The 21332-nt window shown below is 38.9% G+C and overlaps 1 protein-coding gene across 4 annotated transcripts in view; it reads right to left on the reverse strand.

The window, feature by feature from the left end:
• The window catches only part of SMAP1 (small ArfGAP 1), an 83235-nt gene that overhangs the window by 3980 nt on the left and 57923 nt on the right, over positions 1-21332 (reverse strand). For 2 of the 4 annotated variants that reach the window (XM_082756366.1, XM_082756367.1), the window contains 4 exons: positions 17865-17949; positions 9655-9782; positions 1316-1390; positions 190-358 (listed from right to left, as the gene is read on the reverse strand). In XM_082756366.1, coding sequence (XP_082612492.1) covers positions 190-358; positions 1316-1390; positions 9655-9782; positions 17865-17949 — 457 coding nt within the window. The remainder of the gene's footprint in view (positions 1-189; positions 359-1315; positions 1391-9654; positions 9783-17864; positions 17950-21332) is intronic. The other 2 variants (XM_082756368.1, XM_082756369.1) reach the window with 1 other exon arrangement.

A 21332-nucleotide genomic window follows, 5' to 3' on the forward strand; every position in this document is an offset into this window, starting at 1 on the left:
TGTGTTCTGCAGCTTCAATATTCATGTTTCAGTAATTTTCCCATTGCTTGTAAATGGTAAAAACAGAATTCCTCATTTGAAGAGAGGCAGCAGAATACCCCACCTTGGTTGTACACTCGTAGGAGATTATTGCATTCCAAGTAAAGCTTAAAATAGGATTGCATTAGAAACGGTCACAACATGATTTACCTGGTGCATTCTGCTGCTGCATGGTTCCTGTGCCATACAGCGATAAGATGGAGTCTTTGGAGAGCTGTTTCTTTGCTGACTCTTCTGATTTTGTTGTTTGCTCAGTGAACAGATCAAGATCCCCAGATGCTGCAGACAAGGTGGCAGCTGCTGGTTTAGTGGAAGCGCTCTGGGAAATAAAGGTCAAGACAGACTACTGAAGGAAAGCAGCAGAAGTTGTTACATTAAATATTTACTGCACACCCTCATCCCTTAACAACATGAAAACCAGTTCATTTGTAGAGATTAAATTAAATGAGGCTTTGAAAAGCAAGACAGCAGTACATGCGGTATGGCAAGAACACCACCCAGACAGGTTATGAAACAAGACTAAAACCCAGACCAACACCAGGGATTACACATACAGGTTATTCACTCTTGGTGCTCCTACATTATTATTATTTTTTATCAGCGAGCAGCATAAATCACAAGCTCTAGCTAGATTATGAAAAATAATTAGGAAATCAATAAGGAGATTACAATTCACATCTCATTAATCCTCTCATAGAATAAATTAGAGAGGAGCTAACAAAAGATTCAGTGTTTTAGAATATACTCCAGCTAAGAGGATCGTATTTTTTGGAGAAAAGGCAGAAATAAAATTTCAGTTGATAAACTAATACAAGTTCTAAAATACAACGTAATTAGCTTTTAGTTCTTTAAGCACATTTGAGTTATTGAGAAAGCTTAATTATCTGAAGCTTACTGTAGCCCAGGACTGAAAACCTAAACCACACTCAGGCTGTCAGGCTTTTTATTGCTCTTGCACCAAGTGTTTTATAAACAAATTTCCTCCAAGTGTCTGTCAGTTATGTTACTTTGCTGTTAACACACACACTTCCATACCAGAGTTTGCTTAGGTAACAAGGCAATACGCTGCATTCCCATTAAATTTCTTAAACCAACTCATTCTGTTAGCAGTGGGAACTGTACAAATCAACTGTATGCACACTGCAAGAAAGCCAGGATCACAGCACGTATTTAAGTTATGGTCCAGCCAAACAACGCCACCCAGTTAGCATACATCTGCCTGATGCCAGAACCTATGCGATTTTTCAACCCTTTTCTACAAAACACAAAAACCTACTTGCAGTACCATAACAAATGGACTGGATTTGCAGTCAGGTCCATCTCCTTCTTCACCATCATCCCACATCAATGCCTGTAGGACAAGATGCCACCCCAAAACAAGCAGCTGCTGTAAGACATCTGTATTCTCCCTTGGAGCAACAACCTCGATGCTTTCCTGGCTTTGCTGGCAGGCCCTGAAAACTCCCCTACACATACTGACACTGGATTTGTACCAACACTGCAATATGAGCATTGGGTACACAGCCTCAAAAAGCGTATCTGACTGCTGCAGTGTTAAAAAGCTATAGGATAAGGCAGTGTTATAAATTAGGGGAAAAAAAAAAGTGATACCAACTAAATTGGTCAGAAACCATAGGGAGAAAAAGTGTGGATTCGGATGATTGATGGGCAGTATCTCCAAGACTACTGTAGGAAGGGCAGAGAGTAAGTAATGGGAACTCTTTGGCAACTGAAAACCCTGCATTTATACAATAGTCAATTTGGGCAAAAGTCAAACTGAGACCCCATGGAAGCCATCCTACAAAGAGTAGGATGATGGCACTACAAAGGGGAAAGAAGACAGAAAAAGACCGGGAACTGTTTAACTCCCATGAAATCATCTCTCTGGCCGACACGTACTTAAATTATCAACTTCCTTCAGCACATATTAATAAAGCTGGTGCCTCCTGCTTGTAACTGACAACAAATTGTGATTGCAAAGCCAAAATAAGAGTTTTGTAATGGGCAGTAGGAAGTCCTCTCAATCTGAGAGCATTATTTGTCAGGCTGGTGTGACCCTCTTTGAAAATACCAGAGATGAATTTAAATGATGTATTCAGGTAAAAGTCCACCCTAAATAGTTGCACCTGTTTCCCATGCATCCACGCAGGAAGTCCCATTACCGAATTATTGTATGTTCTCCCGTTACCAAATTATTAGATGTTCTCCTCTTATTGCATACGATAGCCCCTGTACAACAGCCATGCTCAGCATACTGGAGAAAGATATTTTAATAGCAGAGGTGAGTTAACAGAGGCATCTTCTTCTCTGCCACTCATGCTGCAGTAAGGAAAAGGTTTGCTTTTTTCTAGGAGGGAGAACAGTAGTATCTGTGTTTTTTCTGGTTTTTGTTTGTTTTCATGTGCATTTTAGTTTGGTTTTAAATAAACAATAGCATCAGAGATAAACTGTTCTCATCTGGGATGACCTCAGGTTAAAATCGTCTCCAGATACATGAAATATTGCTACCTGGAGATGCTTTAGTGAAATAAAGCAAATCATACATGTGTGCACAAAAGAGAAGAGACAGCTAAAGACCATGGGGACTGATCAGCTGCTACATTTGAAATGAATGTTCAATGAACGTCTGTTCCTTCAGTTTGTTTGGGGAAGATTGTAAGAGGAGCCAAAGGCACTGAACAACCACTGCCCTAAGTGTTCAACAGCTAAATAGATGGAAGATAATGCAAAATACATGGCAAGAAAACAGCAGGTGGCATTCAAGTTAAAAAAACATTGAGATCATTTTCACATACCTAACATTCTCATGCTCTCCAAGGCCTCTAGATAAGCATGTCTTGAATACATATAGTATCAGGCCTTCAAGACAGGCTACGTGCAGTACTCTCAGTCGCTGTATCAAAACTAAACACTTGTCAGGTGGTTAAGAAATAACACTGCTGAGCTGTTTAATACAGCACAATTTATCTGAACTACTAGCAGTTATCTCAAATGTGCGTCACGTTCAAATGTAAGTTGGTTTAGTTATTGACAGCTTATTTATTACCTGTAAAGGTAACACCTAAGCAAGGGAAATTTTCACCATAAAGTATCTGTCAAATGTGTCAGGACCACAAATCTGGTAGCTGAATCCATCCATCGCTTTACCATCTGGCTACACAAATTGCACGTGGCTATTTTCACAGAATCTTGCACATCTACATTATTTCTCCCTTAGACTGTAAGCTTCTTAGCACTGTTACCTCCACTCCGAACTGTACAGCATGCATACTAATAAGACAGCTTTCAAAAGCACGCCAAGATACAGACTTATATAAGGAGTTCCTTAGTTCCTTCTCTTCCCCCAGGCGCAGAGTGATGCAGATCCTGTTACTGTAATAACATCCATCACATCTAAATTCCAGCTCTTCTTCAACAATTCATTAGTCTGGTATAGCTTCTGCACTGAATTATGTACATTTTTACTCATCACGGCCCAGAATGTAAAGTTACTGAAGAGAAAGTAAAAAAGTAGTAGTAGTATACTGCGAAGTATAGGCTGGAGACGCTTCATAACGCCTACAAATTTTCAGCATGCAGAGAGGTCCAAGAACAAGCACCTTCTACTCTTCATTCCCTGTCAAGCCTCTTCAGCTGGGCCATGTCTTCAGGAAACAGAGGGGAACCTGGGTCACGATTCTGGTTTGTCTATCACAGACGAGGAAGAAAGTGTAATTCAACTAAAACCACAAAGATTGCAACATTACAAGCATCCACTGTTCTGCCAGTTCCCCAGGAAGAAGAGATGTCACCCTACTGCAGACTTCACGGTCTTCTCTGAAGCACTGCATTCTTTAAACATAAAACTAAAGAAGCACAAGAGTAGTTAAAACAGGAGAAAGGTAAACTAAGGAATTTCTGTATGTAGCTTGAAGCAATCTTTTTCATCAAGAATATAATAAAAGAGGGCACGTTCTTGCTACTCAACACAAGAACAATTGAGACTTGTATCAGAAGTTTCAAGAGTTTAAAACTGAAAAAGGCCAACACCGAAGAACAGAAATACAACACTTGGGAGAACATGAGACGGCAGTGTGCCCAGGTGGCCAAGAAAACCAACGGCATCCTGGCTTGTATCAGAAATAGTGTGGCCAGCAGGACCAGGGAGGTGACTGTCCCCCTGTACTCTGCTCTGGTGAGGCCGCACCTTGAGTCCTGTGTTCAGTTTTAGGCCCCTCACTACAAGAAAGACATGGAGGCCCTGGAGCGTGTCCAGAGCAGGGCTATGAAGCTGGTGAAGGGCCTGGAGCACAAGTCCTGTGAGAAGCAGCTGAGGGAAATGGGGTTGTTCAGCCTGGAGAAAAGGGGGCTCAGGGGAGACCTTATCGCTCTCTGCAACTACTTGAAAGGAAGCTGTGGGGAGCTGGGGGTCGGCCTCTTCTCATAGAGAACTAGTGATAGGACAAGAGGGAATGGCCTCAAGTTGCTCCAGGGGAGGTTTAGGTTGAAAATGAGGAGACATTTCTGCTCAGAAAGAGCAGTCAGGCACTGGGACGGGTTGCCCAGGGAGGTGGTGGAGTCACCGTCCCTGGGGGTGTTCAAGGAAAGGTTGGACATGGTGCTTAGGGACATTGGTAGTAGGGTGATGGTTGGGCCAGATGATCTTGGAGGTCTTTTCCAACCTCAATGCTTCTACGATTCCATGACCTCAAAATGATTCAAATCTTGTGCATCAATGCTTCCAGCAATATTTGAATTACCACAACATGAACACACATATAAAAAAAATGAACTTAGGACCAGCGCTAACCAATGTTAGTTTATACTAAACTGTGCAGAAATCCTCTTAAGCTTCTTTGTGAGATAAACAAACAGCTATTGGCACCAAAACAGATAATTCAATAATTTAAAGATCATTTGACCACTTCTATGTTCCGTAATCTGATCACTGACACTGCATCTAAACAATTTGCTGAAGAAGGGCCAGGAGCAGCACGGTGCTGAAGAATTCCCAGTGACCAACTTCCCAAACACAGACTAGAGATCCGAATAGCTTCAATTTGTGGATACAGACAATAATTACGCAGGATTTCAGCTCTGCCTACCATATGTAAACACACAGCGACTGCCTGAGTAAGAAGCTTCAGTGTGAACCCCAAGTCCAGCCTGCCACTGAACACTGCCAGTCATCACCAGACACCACAGATTGTATCAACGATGATAAACTGGTCAAGTACAGCAGACTAGTGATTAGGAAAGGAAATAAGACAACTTTCTACAGTTAGAGACAGAATTTGGTAAGTTTGGTAGTAATTAATTATAGTCACAGTGAAGAGTCACTCCACGTCCCCCACGTTCAGATGAAGCAATAAACTTATCTTTCAGATTACCTCAAAATCTAGAGGGATAAAATAAACATGAGCAGAAGCCACAAGCAGTCCAGCAGATCATAATATAACAGAACTAAATAGCTCCCCAGTAAGGCCTCACACAAAGAACATTCACCTTAAAGCAAGTTTCTGAGTAAGTCATTTTCTGTCCAGAAAAAAACAAGGACTACGACACATCATCATTACCACAACTTTTGTTAAAAAGTTAAAGCTTGTGGGCTGATTGATAGCAGCCACAGTATGTGCATACATCTGGTCTCAGGGAAAAACGAGTATTTGAGAATGCGTAGTTATCTAAACCACATCACTAGTTTAAAGTTTGCCTTCAAACACTCATGAAGAACACATAGCATCTCTACAAAAACAATTTTTGATAGCCCTTGCTCCAATTCTCAGTTCCCAATATGATCCAAAACAGGCACACAAAAATCCAAAGTGTAATTTCAGTGGATTTTAGTATTTTGCTCAATTAAAGATGCATGTGAAGTGTTTCAGTGAATTAATACTTTTTAACTTACTACCTACAGTTCTCCACATCTCCCCCATGCTACAAGTTTCTGCAAAGACTGAGGATCACATTTTTGCTGGAGGATATTCCCATACAAAATCTGAAATTACAATCTGGCTAAAACAATTTAGGAAATTGCTTAATTACAACTAAGAGTGATAGATCGTTGTTCAATTCCCATCCAATGTTTGGCAACAAAAAACCTTGTACTAATAATTATAATTCAGCTATGCTCACTTCACATTACAAAGTGTCACTAACCGTACAAAATGTCATTTTTTCTTTTTCTGTCCACGAATACTGCATAATTGGTAAATTTTATAGCAAATGCCTTTTATCTAGCTTTATAGTTGGAGCTGGTTAAGCTAACTGAAACCCTCTTGAATTTGCTAGTCAGCAAATTTCTAGAAAAAAAGTTACCCATTCCCATATTGTGCATTTCACAAAATCACCTGTTGTTTGTGTTTTGTTTTTTTTAATATCCAGCTACATAGAGAAGTAGGAAGAAATATTTTTAGTTTTTATGGAAACTATAATAAAGACGCATCTGAAAGGAGAGTAAAAGTCTATAAAACACTGTATACTGAAGTAATGGTTGAGAACAAAAAATAAATAAATGCTTTTGTTTTCATTTAAAATCATGTCTTGGCCATGTCGACTGTCACAACAAATCCTAAGTTCTTCAGACATCACACTGTTCTGTTCTCATAATAAAACACTCAAACAGTACACTTCTGGGCTCTGCAGTGCCATAAAAATACTCATTGAATACTAAGTCCTATCTTAAAGGTTAGATTGGAAAAGAAAAGCAATCCTGTGAATAATGAACGAGCGTATGTTGCTCCTGCAAATCAGTCTGAGGAACAGAAGTTATATTTCCTTCTCTTTTGATGCCCACAAACCCTGCTGTGCTATCTCAGAAACACCTGTGCAGAACACCACAACAAATCTGGGTGAGAATGTAAGCCACATTATTTTGCATTTGATCCCTTCTTCTACCTTCAGTTTTTGAAGTCAGTTCATTCTATTATTAGATATTCAAACAAGTGCTACTCATCCCAACTTCAGAATTGGCCACAGATTTCTACTCTGAATTTTCCAATTCCAAATGTAGGAACTGCACAGTAGGGTTACTCAGCTACTGGACTCCATGTCCACCTTCCCATTTGCAGTCTCATACAAAATAATTACAGAACATAATCACACCACCTCTTTGCTTCAGTACATTAAACAGAGAGAATCCTTAAAATCTCATAACAAAGCATAGTTTCCAGCCTCCAGTATTTTCCTGACACTTCCTTGAATCCCATCCAACTTTTAGGGTCCCTGAATCCCATCCAACTTTTATCCATGTTGCAAAATACCCATCCTGCTGCCAAATGAGAGGCACCCTCAAGTCCTTTCCAGAATCAGTGCCCAAACTAGATACCACCATCCAAACATCCAAGACCTGCAAGGCCTTTTTAGACCTAAAGGAAAATGGAATATTCACTTTACCAAGCAAGCCATTTAATCAGCACCAGAAACCCATCCTCTGCTACCTACCATTTCCCTGTCTCTAATCTAGGGAAATTATCTGTTTATATCACATTTTCTTTGAGACTACTGATTAAAAATGGAAGACAACCAAGAATTAAATCTTGCAAGATGCCATAAGGGCCATTTATTTGATAAAAGTTCTATTTGCTGCTCCTGATTATGGCTCTCAGAAAAAAGCAAATTATCACTAAAAATCTGGACTGGTTTGTTAACTGCAAGTAAATATAGCCACGCTTCCCAGGATACAAACAAGTTGATACTTAGCAGATATTGAGAATATTTTCCTTTTTACTACTTTGTAATCTATTTAATAAGTGCTATCCTTGGTCTACAAACTAGCACAATCACAGATAAACTATAAATATCAGAACAATCTTTATCACAGAAATGCACTTTCTTACCTTTAACTGCTAATACGTTTTATTCAATATGCTGTAGCAGCCACCCCATTATTTAACGCTTCAGAAATCATCACCATCCAGATAATCACCCTTCACTTAACTTTTTCTCATTCTTAAGCATTTAGCCTTCTTTTTGGCTTCCTGAACTCCGCAGCTACATCACTTGTTTAACCAGCGGATCTCACCGCTTGCTCACGGAATGGAATCAAGAGAAAGCTGCAATTCTGAAAGCTCCCTGAAAAGACTGATTGGGCAATGTTAATTGTACCCCAAAAATCTTTTCTCCTGTGCAGACAATAACTACATATAGGGGAAATCATTTCCAGCATCAGAAAGGCAGGAAAAGGGGAAAAACACAAGTCAGCCCTTCCTATTACACGTGCTACTATTGCTGGTCTGTTTATTATGGGGTTGAGTGGAAACTGCATGATTCTAGATTTCAATTTACCCAATCTACACCAAAATTGGATACATTAAACAGCTCAGTGAAGCTGGAAATGGGCTCCTGCTTTTCCCATCTAGCTCTACAGGTAGGTTTATCTAGATCAATTTTGACATAAGGCGGTAGAATAGCAGACAGCGTGCACTTAGATATCGTCCTTTCTGGTACTTTGAACACAGACATCCACAAGAGCCAAGAAAATCCATACCAACAATTTCCTTTGCAGTCTGAGCTAACACATCCAAACCACTCATCTCTCACCATTTACAGCTGGCTGAAGGCATGCTGGGAAGCCTGCCTTATCTGTAGTTTTTATGCTGAAAAAGAAGCGTGATTTCAGGCTCTAAAACCCTACCCAGCATTTTTCAGAAAGCCAGCCCTCAGCAACAACTAGATGAGGGGAGAGCAAAATATATAGAATAACAATTACAATCAAACCTTGTGACAACAGCAATTGCTCCTCAAGGCTTTGAGGTGACCACAGTGATAAACGGATCATTTGGGAACAAAATTACGATAGGCCAGTCCACTCACAATTACTTTCCATCACCATTCCTTCCAGTTTATATATGATCAGAACTACTGGGGAAGGAAAAGTAAGTACGGATCATAGGTCCCAAAGCATAAATTCAAGAATACATACAGACGGCCTTCCTGCTTCAGCTGAGTCAGGCAGAAAGCCTTCTGCAAGCAGAAGCCTCCAAATAACCTTAAAAGGTCTCCATAGATGGGGCAAAACCTCCCTGTCAGAAGCCACTTTGGGTAAGGAAGTCATCCCGTGTGCATTCTCATCTGTACCTGCCACGTTCAGCACCAGCACTTTGTTCTCTGAGGCTGAAAGCTACTTTGATGGAGCTGCAGCATGAAGTGCTTTCTTTGGGCATCCCAAAGCTGCCTTTCCCAGCTACGGCAGGCAAGGCAATGGGGTCTCTTTCAAACTGTCATGGTGCTATGACAGGGAGGAGGCCAGGTGTAGGGGTTTCATGCCACCCCTTCCTTGAGGAAGGAGGGACACACAAGTTCCAAGATGAGAAAAAGACAGATCAGTCCAGGAAGCAGTATTAGTTTTTCTTGGTATCCATTCTTGATTTTGGGTATGATGCTTGAGACCCCAATTTGTCAGCAGCTTTAAGACAGAAGCATCTGCTGTAGCGTTTCCTAAATATCCCTCTTAGTTCTATATCCAAGCGCAGGGAAGCCTGAAGAAGTGTGAAAAATGTAGTCACTATGGCTAGAGTCTCCAGCTGCAAACAGACACATTCCTTCTCTCTGAATCTCCATGAGAACAACTCCTGGAAAGAAACTATGCGCACCAACACACAAATTGAGGCACACATATGGCCAAATAAATTTTACCTGAGCAGGAGATACAGCAGCTGCTGGTAAAGGATTAGAGATCATCGGACCGAAGATATCCAGGTCATCGTTCAATGCTGCGGCAGTAGCAGTGCCTCCATTTGTAACAGATGCTTCAGCTGGACCATCTTAAAAAGACAATGGAATTGCATTTGAAGTGAAAATTGTTAATATTTTAATGGGTAATAAATAATTAAAAAATAATTAAAGCTGCCCATCCTCCCCACTGCCATCAAATATGTATTCAATTCCTAAGATAAGACTGTTCTCATTATTCAGAGTAAGTTTCTGTAAAGCAAATTTTAATTTACGTAGAGTTCTAATTAAAGGATTTTTTTTTGAAGTCATACAATTACACACAGGTAGCTAACTTCAAATATATCTACCAGAAACTTCTGAAACACTTACAGACTCTCAGTAATATATTCCAAATTTAAAACACAGACTACAGATCACCATTTTTAAACTTAAAAAACTTCAAGAACCTTCAAAAACAGTTAATATTTATTTAAGAAAAAACAGTCACTTGCTCCTTTTTACTACAATGTATGGCCTTTTTTTCCAATATCCTACAACCATGAAAATTATCAAGCACAGTGAAAAGATCTATTTCCAGAGCAGAGGTCTATCATTGGAATATCAGCATTAGCAATCTCGTGATAACACACAAAGCATATGCCTTGCTACCACAGAGAAATACGTAAGGCAGAAGGGAGATGTGAGGTTTTGGTATATTAAAATTTCTACAACTCTAATAAAAGCACAGAAGCAGTCTGATTAGTGAAGAGCATGGTTGAAATGCAATGTTTAATTAAAAGCAAATCATAAGAGGCTTCCAACACTTATTTAAAATAATACAAGTCCATCTCTTAAATAACTGCAGCATTCTTTCCCATCTGGAAAACAATCACAAATGAATTGGCATTTTGTTTTATTAAAGACAGAATAGAATAAAAGAGTAAGTTTAGTAGTTAGAAATAAGATCTCCTTTTGCTCCTCTATTTTTTTTTTAGAAACACGAATAACTGGCTGAATATAGTAAAATCTGTCACCTTGCATGAAGAATATTCTCATTTTTCATTATTTTGTTCAGTCACATGAAAACTTGCTGCAGTGCCAGCAGCTGGAGACTACTGCTCCCAGTAGCCCAGGATGCTGACAAGTTAGAAGAAGCCTGAAGGCATCACCAGACACTTCATCAGTTTCCTCACTCAAGTGGTTTCTAGGCTATCACAGAAGAGCTGACAAGATTTTTAGCTGTTAACTCGTATTAGAAGTCAATGCATCGGAAACAGTCCGTCCGAAATATCCCCACAAGATGTCTTCATGTTTCAATGATGCCTGCCTTCAAACTCCGATGGCCCACCGTCCATCCATGACACCCCCACCCCTTTGGCCACGCTGCTCGTAAATATTTATTTTAAAAGCACAGCCTGGTACTGCTGTGTGTTTGAAAAGCTGACACTGAAGTCACAAATGTTAAAATCTGGCAATGTGGAATGTGTCTGAAGTTACCGCCACCCACCCATATCCATCTTTTGCCTTACTTTAGAGATGCTAACCTTTGTGTCTTTGTAAGTACAGAAAATGTGGCGTGGCTACAGCTGCTATAGAAACTGCAACAGAACAGGCTGTGGTATATGTAAAACCCCCAGCATATTTTAAAGCACTTACTGCACCTTTTTCATGCAGGGAATTAGGAAACAACCAAGTGGAAGGGTGCTGGGTTGCAATTCTTTGAAAGCTGTATGCTTGCTTTTGTGACTCCTTCAGACACAACGTGATTTTATGCCTTGATTCAGTATCAAGCAGGAACATTAATAGTTCCTAATTCCTGTTTGCTAATTCTCAAATCCACTTCCTATCAATAGGAAATTCAGACCAAATTGTGCACGCCAGCAAAGGCACGCAGACCCAGTAATAAGACCAAAATACCTACAAGGCAGGGATACAGGAGGGATGCAAGTGAGCAGCATTCTCCAGAAACTGAACCTCAGCATGTGTGTTTATTGCCCTAAGCTCCCCAAAGTCTGTGAGGATAACTATGATATCTGCAAGGACTAAGAGACCCAAGAACTCCACAGAGGCAAAACGGCCATGGGAATGGCTTGGCCATATTAGATCTTCTCTACTAAATAAGTTAGTGACTTGAACAATGACGACAGGACTGCAGTAGCCACATCACAGTTAATTCCTGTGTCATGATTTGACTTTGCTGGGAGGATTACCACTTCAACAATTCTGAAAACCAAAGTTACACAAAGTCATCTATGATCATGGCAAACCTGCTTACATCTTAGCTATGAAGATCTCCTTTCCTTATTTCTGTTCTGATGACTGGAAGCCAGCAGACACCGTACAAATAATCTGGTCCACCATTCATCCACACCCATGCTTTAAGATATGTGCAGATAAACGTATTTGCACACAAGGAACAAGCTTCTGGCAGTGCCAAGTGTTCTATTCATTTAAGGTCATTCTGCAGACAGGCAGTTCCAAAAACATCTCCCCAAAAGTTGACTGTTTCAGATAAATTTAGGAATGAACAGTGCATAATTTTCACGCAAAAGGATTTGTCTAGAATTAATAATTTAACGTTCTCATTTTCTCAGTGAGACACGTGTATTAAAGAGAAAATCTTACATTCCAAAGTGGTGCAGTTTCCCTGAATGTAAAAATGTTTAACGTAAGACTTTAAATTTTAAATTTAAACATAGTCATTTAGTAAAACAAACATTTCATATGTTTGAGCATTCATTGGAAGAACACATTTGCAAGAGCACATTTTCTTTCAAGTATTTAATAACCTGCTTATAAGTTAGTACTATGAAAACTTAGGTTTTCATCAGATCAATCTAAAGCTGTTTTAACAGCTATACGTATTCACAAAGACTTTTATTTGATAATGTACATACTTTCGACCTCTTACTGAATTTTACATTAAAAATGAGCATTTCCTTGTCTGTATCAGTGCAGAAGCCAGCCACTCTGAATTACTGTTTACAACATAGTTCAACTCTGGAATAACATGAGATCCTGTATTACCAATTTTTCAAAACCACAATGGTTGGAATGCTTGTATCTATTAAAAAGTGATTTGTAAAGCATTTTTTCCACAATGAAACTAGAAGATTCCAGAATGTGATAAATTTCAGAATGTAAAAAAAAAAAACAACTAAGTGTTTTCAATCATGTTTACCATTTGTAGCAATATGAGTGTCTTCATTTAAATATATGCATGCAGGCATACACAAACTTGTGTTTCAGTGCAATAGTTCACATGTTGGGTATTCTCAACCGCAGTGCACCAGACCATTGATTTGAAAGCACTTTCTCATTTCTCTCCTCACTTTAAATTTCGAGAAATTTCTAGCTTTAACCAACAGAAGTCTTATGGAGACGATCACAAAGTTGCTTGGAAAGCACTTTTAATCAAAAGTACTCCCATCTCTTCATCCTTACCAGTAGCTGCAGGTGAAGCACAAGATGTGGCACAACCCCACCGCAGTAGATGCTGGTTTTCATTGCTGTTCCTATCTGTGGTCCCAAACTTGCTCTTTCTACATCTATGACAATGTGACAGGTAATATCCAACTGCTGTCTGCCATGCTACACAACAGCAGATGCTGCTTCTGCTTTCAGATTAGGAAGTCTTATTTAAATTGGCTAGTAGAAACAAAAGCCATTTACCAGGATATATTCAGTAAGCAAAGGATTTACCATTATAGTGCTTTTCTGTATACATTTTGCTGGTTTCTGAAACTTTCCAAGTCATGCTGCCTTTTGTTATGAAAGCTTTAATACACAGCATTAATGTGTGGTATAATTTGCTTTGCCAACAGTGGAAATGACCAACAGAAGAGATTCAAGGGCACAGCAAGAAGATTTATTCTTAAACTTCGCATTATGTTTCTGAAGCTGATTTTCTATGGGGCAAGCTATTTACAAGACCTTTGCTACTAAGCTGCCATGTGTTTTAATACATCTCTATATATTTATGACAGCCATACTAAAACTTGCAAGGAAAGGAGAGAGGACTTTGAGTATGCATATGATTATTTATTGCACCAAATTATTAAAAAGGCAGAGCTGAGAAAAATAGTCGAACGCTTGAAACAAAATCTGGGACAGAAATATTGTTTATATCCCAAATTGTTGTGGAGTTATATACTGCATTATTAAACTGATGTTTACTGCTAAAACCTTTGCAGAAGTGAAAAATCACTCATAGGAAGGTTGTTTCTAAATAATACTTCTCAAAATGAAATGTGGAAAGCCAGAAAGCTAACAATGCCACATGCCCCGAGTGGTTGTAAACATTTTCGTTTTGAGTGGAGACCTCCTAAACATGATCTTAACATAGCAGCAATACCATAAATATTAGCATGTATTTATGTATGCAAATGATATTTATGTACTTATAAATGTCTTTTTTTAATTTCATAAATGCAGCTTTCCAATTTATGACCAACGATGCTGCTTTGGTACTCGCCAGACAGCACTGACACAAGCGCATCTCTCTCATATGCAACACCGTTCATGCTATTTCATGCTATGATGAGGCTCTCAAAACTTCACAGAAATCCTTCACAGAATGTTTCCCCCTCACAAGCAGACAGATATGCAGCTTTTGGCATATCCTACTTTACCTCCAAGCACATCAGATGAGTGCCCCACACATCTCATTCAATTAATGACAGCTTCCTTCTATGATGATACCACTTCCTTTCATAATGCTACCTTCCTTCCATTCAATTAATGATGCTGTATTCTGGTTCATTGTATTAGAGCTTCTTTCCAGCAGCACAATAATTATGGTATATTTAGGAGTATCTTAAATAAGCATGAATATTAAAAAAAAAAAAAAAACGACAAACCATGCAACATAATAAAACTCAATTTCTCCTGATTATTTGTAACAGCTTACTACACTGATTAATCAAGGATGTGCAATTAACTGGTTTATAAAAGGCATGTCTAAACACAGTAAATGGTGCAGAATACGTAAAATGAACTTTCCTTTTTTCTCATTATTCTGTAAGATAGCATAGTTTAAAAATATTAACTTCTCACTTTTTTCTGTATTCATGTAATACTGAAATAATTTAAGAGGCATACGCTGATAGTATTCAGGAAAAAAAAACACCTCACTATCTTAAATAGCTATCATACAACTTTTTTACAAATATTTCTTTAAATTGTCTTATTTCTATTGATCTGACATAAATGGAGAGAATTCTTGTAAGAAGAACCCCCAAGGCACCAAGCAGCACAGAATGCAAGATTAACGCCGCTGCGATGGAGAGAGCAGTGACAGTGACTTCAATGCTGAGCAACTCTGGTTTACATGCTGTGACTTTCAAACTGAAAAAATGTTTCCTATAATTCCCCTATTAAAAATTAATGTTACAAAATCCCATGCTACCGATTTTGGCATTAACTTCCAAGTCCTAACATTCTCAATAGGGCACTCGTTCAGTGTGGGCAAGATCCAGCTAATTGTACAGATCAATAACAAAAAGCGGCAGCAGATTTAGCCTGCAGAAACAGGCTGTGATTCCTCATAGCTTGGGAAGTAAGGGAAAGAATTTGAGGTAGCACAGCATGAACGTTAACTATCGCTATTGCTTGTGAAGAATGTAAGAACATTGTAGAGCTTAGGGATATGTTTTAGTGGGGACTGTTAGTGTTAGGTCAGAGGTTGGACTCGATGATCTTGAGGTCTCTTCCAACCTAGAAATTCTGTGACTCTGTGATTCTGTGATTTAGCTTGTACACGTCTGTTTCCCACCTTTCTATGTCTGTGGATGACTGAATTAAAATCTACATTGAAACAAAAGGCCAAAAGGCACAAATGTTTATCTAGCTGGATCATCAAAAATTGAATTTTGAAACACTATCTCAGTTAATAGCCTCCTGAACAGGACAAACTCAAGGAAACCACATGAATCTATTTTAAAAGCTCAGAAGAAATCCTTGGTGACTGTACTGTTTTTCTGCATCATGCTTCTGCTGCTGTTACAAGTTTTAAAGATGCAATTTGCCCAAGCATATTACCTTGAGAATTTTGCATTTTGTAAAGAAAAATAATAATAAAAAAATGTTTCCAGAAAATTATATTGTCTAGCTATAACTGCCGCTCGTTTTCTCAGGGTAAGTCCGACTTCACAGGATGAGGTTTACCTTCTGATGAGGTGATGAGGTCACTATTAAAAAAAAACTACTGGAGACAAAAAAAAAAAAAAAAAAGCAATCACCCAGAGGTTAACTTCATACCCAAAGCTGCTCTTTACTCAAGAAAATACTCCCCAAGAGGCCAGGCTGTTTTGAAAGCCAGAATTCTTCTAGCATGAATTGTGATCCATTAAAATTACTTAATCTGCTATTACAAGTGATTCTGATCCATCTCGTGAAAACTTCTATCGTTCTCCATTTGCAGAAATAAAATCCCAAGGGAATGAATCACTGTTATTAGAAATGCGTCCACTCAGTAAGAAAAATGAGCTATACAATCGTGTCCACTCTATTCTTGTTTGATATGGCATATAGATTGTTTTGAAGTGATCGCTCTTTTAATACCAACAAATTAACAACAAGTAGTCCACTGCAGGAATTAATTAGGAGACAACTCTCCAAATGAAACACGCAGGTCTGCTCTCATTAATCCACCTCATTTGTAGCTCAGCGGACTCTAAGTGATACTGGCTTATTACACTGCCTTTCAATTTGTTACTGCAGAAGTCTTTAACACCCCCTCCTCTAAAATCATTTTATTCTACAATACAAATTATAAACCCTGCCCTTTGTGTATCTCGCTGTGCTTCCTTACAATGAAGAACCACAGCTGCTGAACACAATTCCAATTCTCTTTCTATTGCATATTGCATCTCGATGTGATCCGAGTTCATTACCACATCATGAAGCGGCATTACCAAGATGCTTTTCAAACAATAACTAAAAGGATACAGAAGTCTGACAGCCTCAGAACCACATATTGATTAAATTTTAATTCTTAATTAGGTCTGGTAAAGGAAAAGAAAGGAGGACCAGTTTTCCGTGACATCTGAATTACTTTTGTTTTTAACAAGTTCATTCTATATCCATAATCTAACTTCTACTGTGTTAATTAAGATTTGCTTGCCTATAGTAGCAGATTACTTGGGATGAGATACGGACCACAACACACATGCATAACCAGTACAAAAACAGTATTTTGCAGCTACTCTGCATACAGAGGGAAAATAAATTGCATTCTGAATGCCAGTGTAAATTCGAAAATAGGGAAGATGCTTTTTGCTTTGTTGCAACATTATTACCTTAAACCCCAAAGTGTGTTTTTTTTTTTTTAAAAGGCAACAAAACATTTTCCAACAAATTCCAGATTGTACTACAGACTAGAAAAATAATTCCATTTTAAAAACTTATCTGCCTCATTTAACACCCTGTAAACACTATGTAGAAATCTAGAATAGTTTAAATTGAAAATACTAATATCCACTCCCAATTCATAAACAATATTCAAATTAATAAACAAATAATTCAGACAATAAAAGGGATTTAAAGTAATTACTGTAATTGTTTTTCTAGGTTTTGTTTCTATCCAATGGGCAAACACATATATTATACAAATATGGCCTTCAACAAGCAGAGGAAACACATAAAAATTACGGAGTCTGAAACAGTTTATTTACAAGACAAATGGATGGTTACCTGCCAGTCAAGAAAACAAAAGCCATATCACATAAAACTGAATGACTGTCACAGTCAGTACACAGCAAAGCAGTGCCCAGTGTATTAAATTTTACAAGATACTGGTCAGTTGCAGTGAGACACTTTATTATTCTTTTAACAAAGACAGGAGTTTTATGATATAAGGCATTTTAGAGAAATACAATTCAGATTACCTCAGCATTTCAATTAAAAAGTATGCTTGTACCATAAACTCTGAAATACCACCATCCGCAAGCCCTTTGAAGATCACTTTGATAACTTCCCCTTCCCACAGGAGCTCATTACTCTCCTTAGCAAAACACAAGTATTGATATACACACGTCCCCATGGCATTTTCCTTTATAGTTTCAAATTCATAGACTCAATCTTACGATTTTCAAATTCAGCTAACAGTATCAGTAAGCAGAGAGAATATTTATTGAAACATAAAATGATGTATCCGTATTTGATAGAAAAACAGGTAATTATCTATTGCTTACCAAGTCCTAAAAGGTCAATAGTGGGTTCTGATGACTTTTTGGGACTTGCTTTAACTTCTAATTGCTGATCCTCCTTCTTCTGTGGCTTTAGAAAGGAAAAAAAAAATCACAAGTAAATTTTCTGATAAGTATAAAGTGCTTAAAAAATCCTATTACAGTGTCAGAAATAAAAACTCTTTTCTCTATTTGTTTATTGTAATGAATTTGATTTATAAGGAGATAAATTACAGTTTTGGTATAAAGGACAAGGTGTACTACTCTAAAACATTATCCTTATTCCTTCACTGATGTGTAATCAATTTTTAAATAAAACTTCCAGGATAAATTAAAAATAAATTGAAATCTTAAACTGAGCCACTGCTTATCATGCACCAGCCAGAAATCTCTCTATGCTCTTATTTATTGACTTACTTCAGCATCCAAACTACGCCGTTCTGCATCATTAAAGAGAAAAGAGTTCTATTTTTCAAAAGCTTGTAGTAAAAATTCAGAAGCAGACTAGAGACAGCCACTATTTACCCTTCTTGAAAACAGTATCTGCAGAATGTGCAGAATTCATAGTTGCTAAGTGCAAATCTGCTTCCACACAGATGTGTTTTCACAGTCCTTCTTTGTAAACCTGAAGGCAAGTGACACCATTTGTCTCCTTTGGAGAAGGAAACTTCTCATCTTTTCTTGCCAAGAGACTTCTAAGAGAATGTAAGATGGTATTGACATGAAATTTGACTATGAAAATGACTTCATAGATCTATTTATAGTTTGTCTCATACTAATATCAATTGACCATCCTAATCCATCTAAACATCACTTTTTAAAATGAACATAAACTGGTTTACAGTAGTGACATGGAAAACGTATCCTCTTCTATGTATCTAATATGCCTTTACTCCATACTTAATCACAAAAAAGCACACCTGAAGTGAACTGGTCAATCTTTTGCACAGCTTTTAACAAGAATGGATTCCTGATGGATAGCAGTAGAATTATCAAGCTGGGCACTGGGCTGAGATCAAGAAGATGTGCTTCGCTCCCACCTTTATCATCCCTATAGCTGCCTTTGACAGAGCCACTGAGTCTGCTGAGGTCGCTAAAGTCCTTAAATCTTAGCATTTAGTATTAGGAGAATTTCACAGTTCTGTAACATATATCACTGCATGGGTACGGAGTTATCTTTGTTTACATCATCCTTTCCTTTCCTCTCCTGCAAACTGGGAATAAAGAGTAAATGAGGCTGGTGTCTGTGAAGAGCAGTGAAGGAACTCAAGACTACCCCAAACCCAACATACCACTGATGCTCCTCTGAAACGAGCATTGAAAACCTCTAGGAAATATCTGCAGCGATGGGAAACAGGAACCTGCACACCCAAACTCATCCCTGCTCATCTTTCAGAGAAATACTGATTTGCTCTAGCAAAAAAATCCCTGCACGCAGTGTGCACAGAAGCGTGCAATGGGCTAAAGAACTGCATAACAAGGCAGTGAAATTGCTTTAACTTAGTGTTTCATTTAGTGACCTGCTTGAATTTTGTAGCAGTGTCATAAACCGTGACAAAAGGCTGCTTGGGACTTGTGCTGCACTCAGATTCATCTCAGTCTATTACTATAACTAGTCTGCTAGAATATCACAGCAATTATTGTTAATTATCAACACCACTAATAGATTAATTATTCTTTGCAGTATCTTTTGGAAAAAGGCTGCAGAAAAATAGGAGACAAAGCAGCATCAAATAAATAAAAAATGGCATAAAAACCTGCTATAATGGAGTCTGTATGAAGGGACAGTAGGCAGTATTTCTGTATTTACTTTCAAGTGAAGTCTTCACAATTACTGGGGCTACCATTTTAACCATATTCCAGGCTGGCATAGCAGCATGTGTGGTTTCGTAAGTCAAGTACACAGTTTCAGTGATTTCTACATACATTTACTTCAGATCATACATAAACACCTTCGGATTGAAAAATTAAATCTTTATGATACTAGTCTATACCCCTGAAACACTGTCCTTGCAAACAGCAGAGCAAAGGTCTTCTATACACATGCCTTAAACTTCCATTTTTCACAGTTGTCACAAATGGGCACTACACTTTACGGTTATTCTCATTTTCAAGCTTCTACTGAAACCAAGCAATGTGGTGAGCTTTAAATTATTCCGAGATAACTGAAAGCGGATCATTTGCAAGTATCATGGAGAAACACCTGAGGCCACAACAAGCTTCTTGGAAGTCAATTATTTTGCATCCCCTGTGCTATCAGCCTGGTATCCAACATGACTTGGAATTTTCTACCTTAAGAAAAACTGAGCCCCTGTTTGGAAGAGGGCAACAACAATCCATTGAAGTTATCGCTTGTTCAGCAGGTATTGCGTACTTCAGCTCTTTATATAGCTCCTCAGATTGGCAAGTCTTGCAATTTTCATCCATAAAGCAAATCTCTTCAGCAGAGAAGCGGGGCAACAATCATTATTGAGATCTGGTATTGGCATCATGATTCTGCAATTGCACAGATAATATCTAGCTGAGATACAGTAATCCTCCCCAACCCCCCCAATCCCAATTATATCCTTTTAACCTTTTACTTAAGCACATTCTTCTATCCCAGCTATCTTCAAGAAGGGCAAGGAGGATGACCAGGCCAGTCAGCCTCACCTTGACCCCTGGGAAGATGACAGACCTGCTGGTCCTGGAAACCATTTCTAGGCACACGAAGGACAAAAGGTGGCTAGGAGCCAGCACAGATTCAAGCAAGGAGAAGTCATGCTAGACACATCTAATAAGCTTCTGTGATGGAATGACTAGCGTGGTAGAAAGGGGAGAGCACTGCATACTGTCTGCCCAGACTTCAGTAAGGTCTTTGATGCCATCTCCTGTAAGGTCCTCATAGAGAAGCTAATGAACTATGAGCTGGATGAGCAGTGAAGTGGCCTGAAAATTGTCTGAGTGGCTGGGTCAAGAAAGTGGTGATCAGTGGCATGAAGTCTCCTTGGAGGTCAGTAACTAGTGGTGTACCGCAGGAACCCAAATTGTGTCCAGTCGGGTTCACCATCTTCGCTAAGTGTTTGGGTGATGGGGCAGTGGATGGTGCACTCCTCAGCACGGTTGGAGATGACAAAATTGGGAGGAGTGTCTGGTACACAAGACAAAAACTGGCTGGTACACCAGAGGGTTGTGCTGCCAACCAGACGGACCTCAGCAGGCTGACAGGAACCTCATGAAGCAAAGTCCTGCATCCAGGAAGCAACAATCCCAGGCACCAGGACAAGTTGAGGGCCAACAAGCAGGAAAGCAGTTTGGCTTTACTTCTTTACTTCAGCAATAATGTAGGCAAAGTGTTGCCAACAGGTCCAGTGAGGTGATCCTTCTGCTCTGCTCCAAGTGAGGCCACGCTTGGAGTGCTGGGCCCCTCAGTTCAAAAGAAACATGAACTGACTGGAGAGAGTCCAGCGACAGGCCAGTATGTGGATTTAAGGC

Source organism: Aythya marila, assembly GCF_965140915.1.
Source record: "Aythya marila genome assembly, chromosome: 3".
In the NCBI taxonomy this organism is placed as follows: domain Eukaryota; kingdom Metazoa; phylum Chordata; class Aves; order Anseriformes; family Anatidae; genus Aythya; species Aythya marila.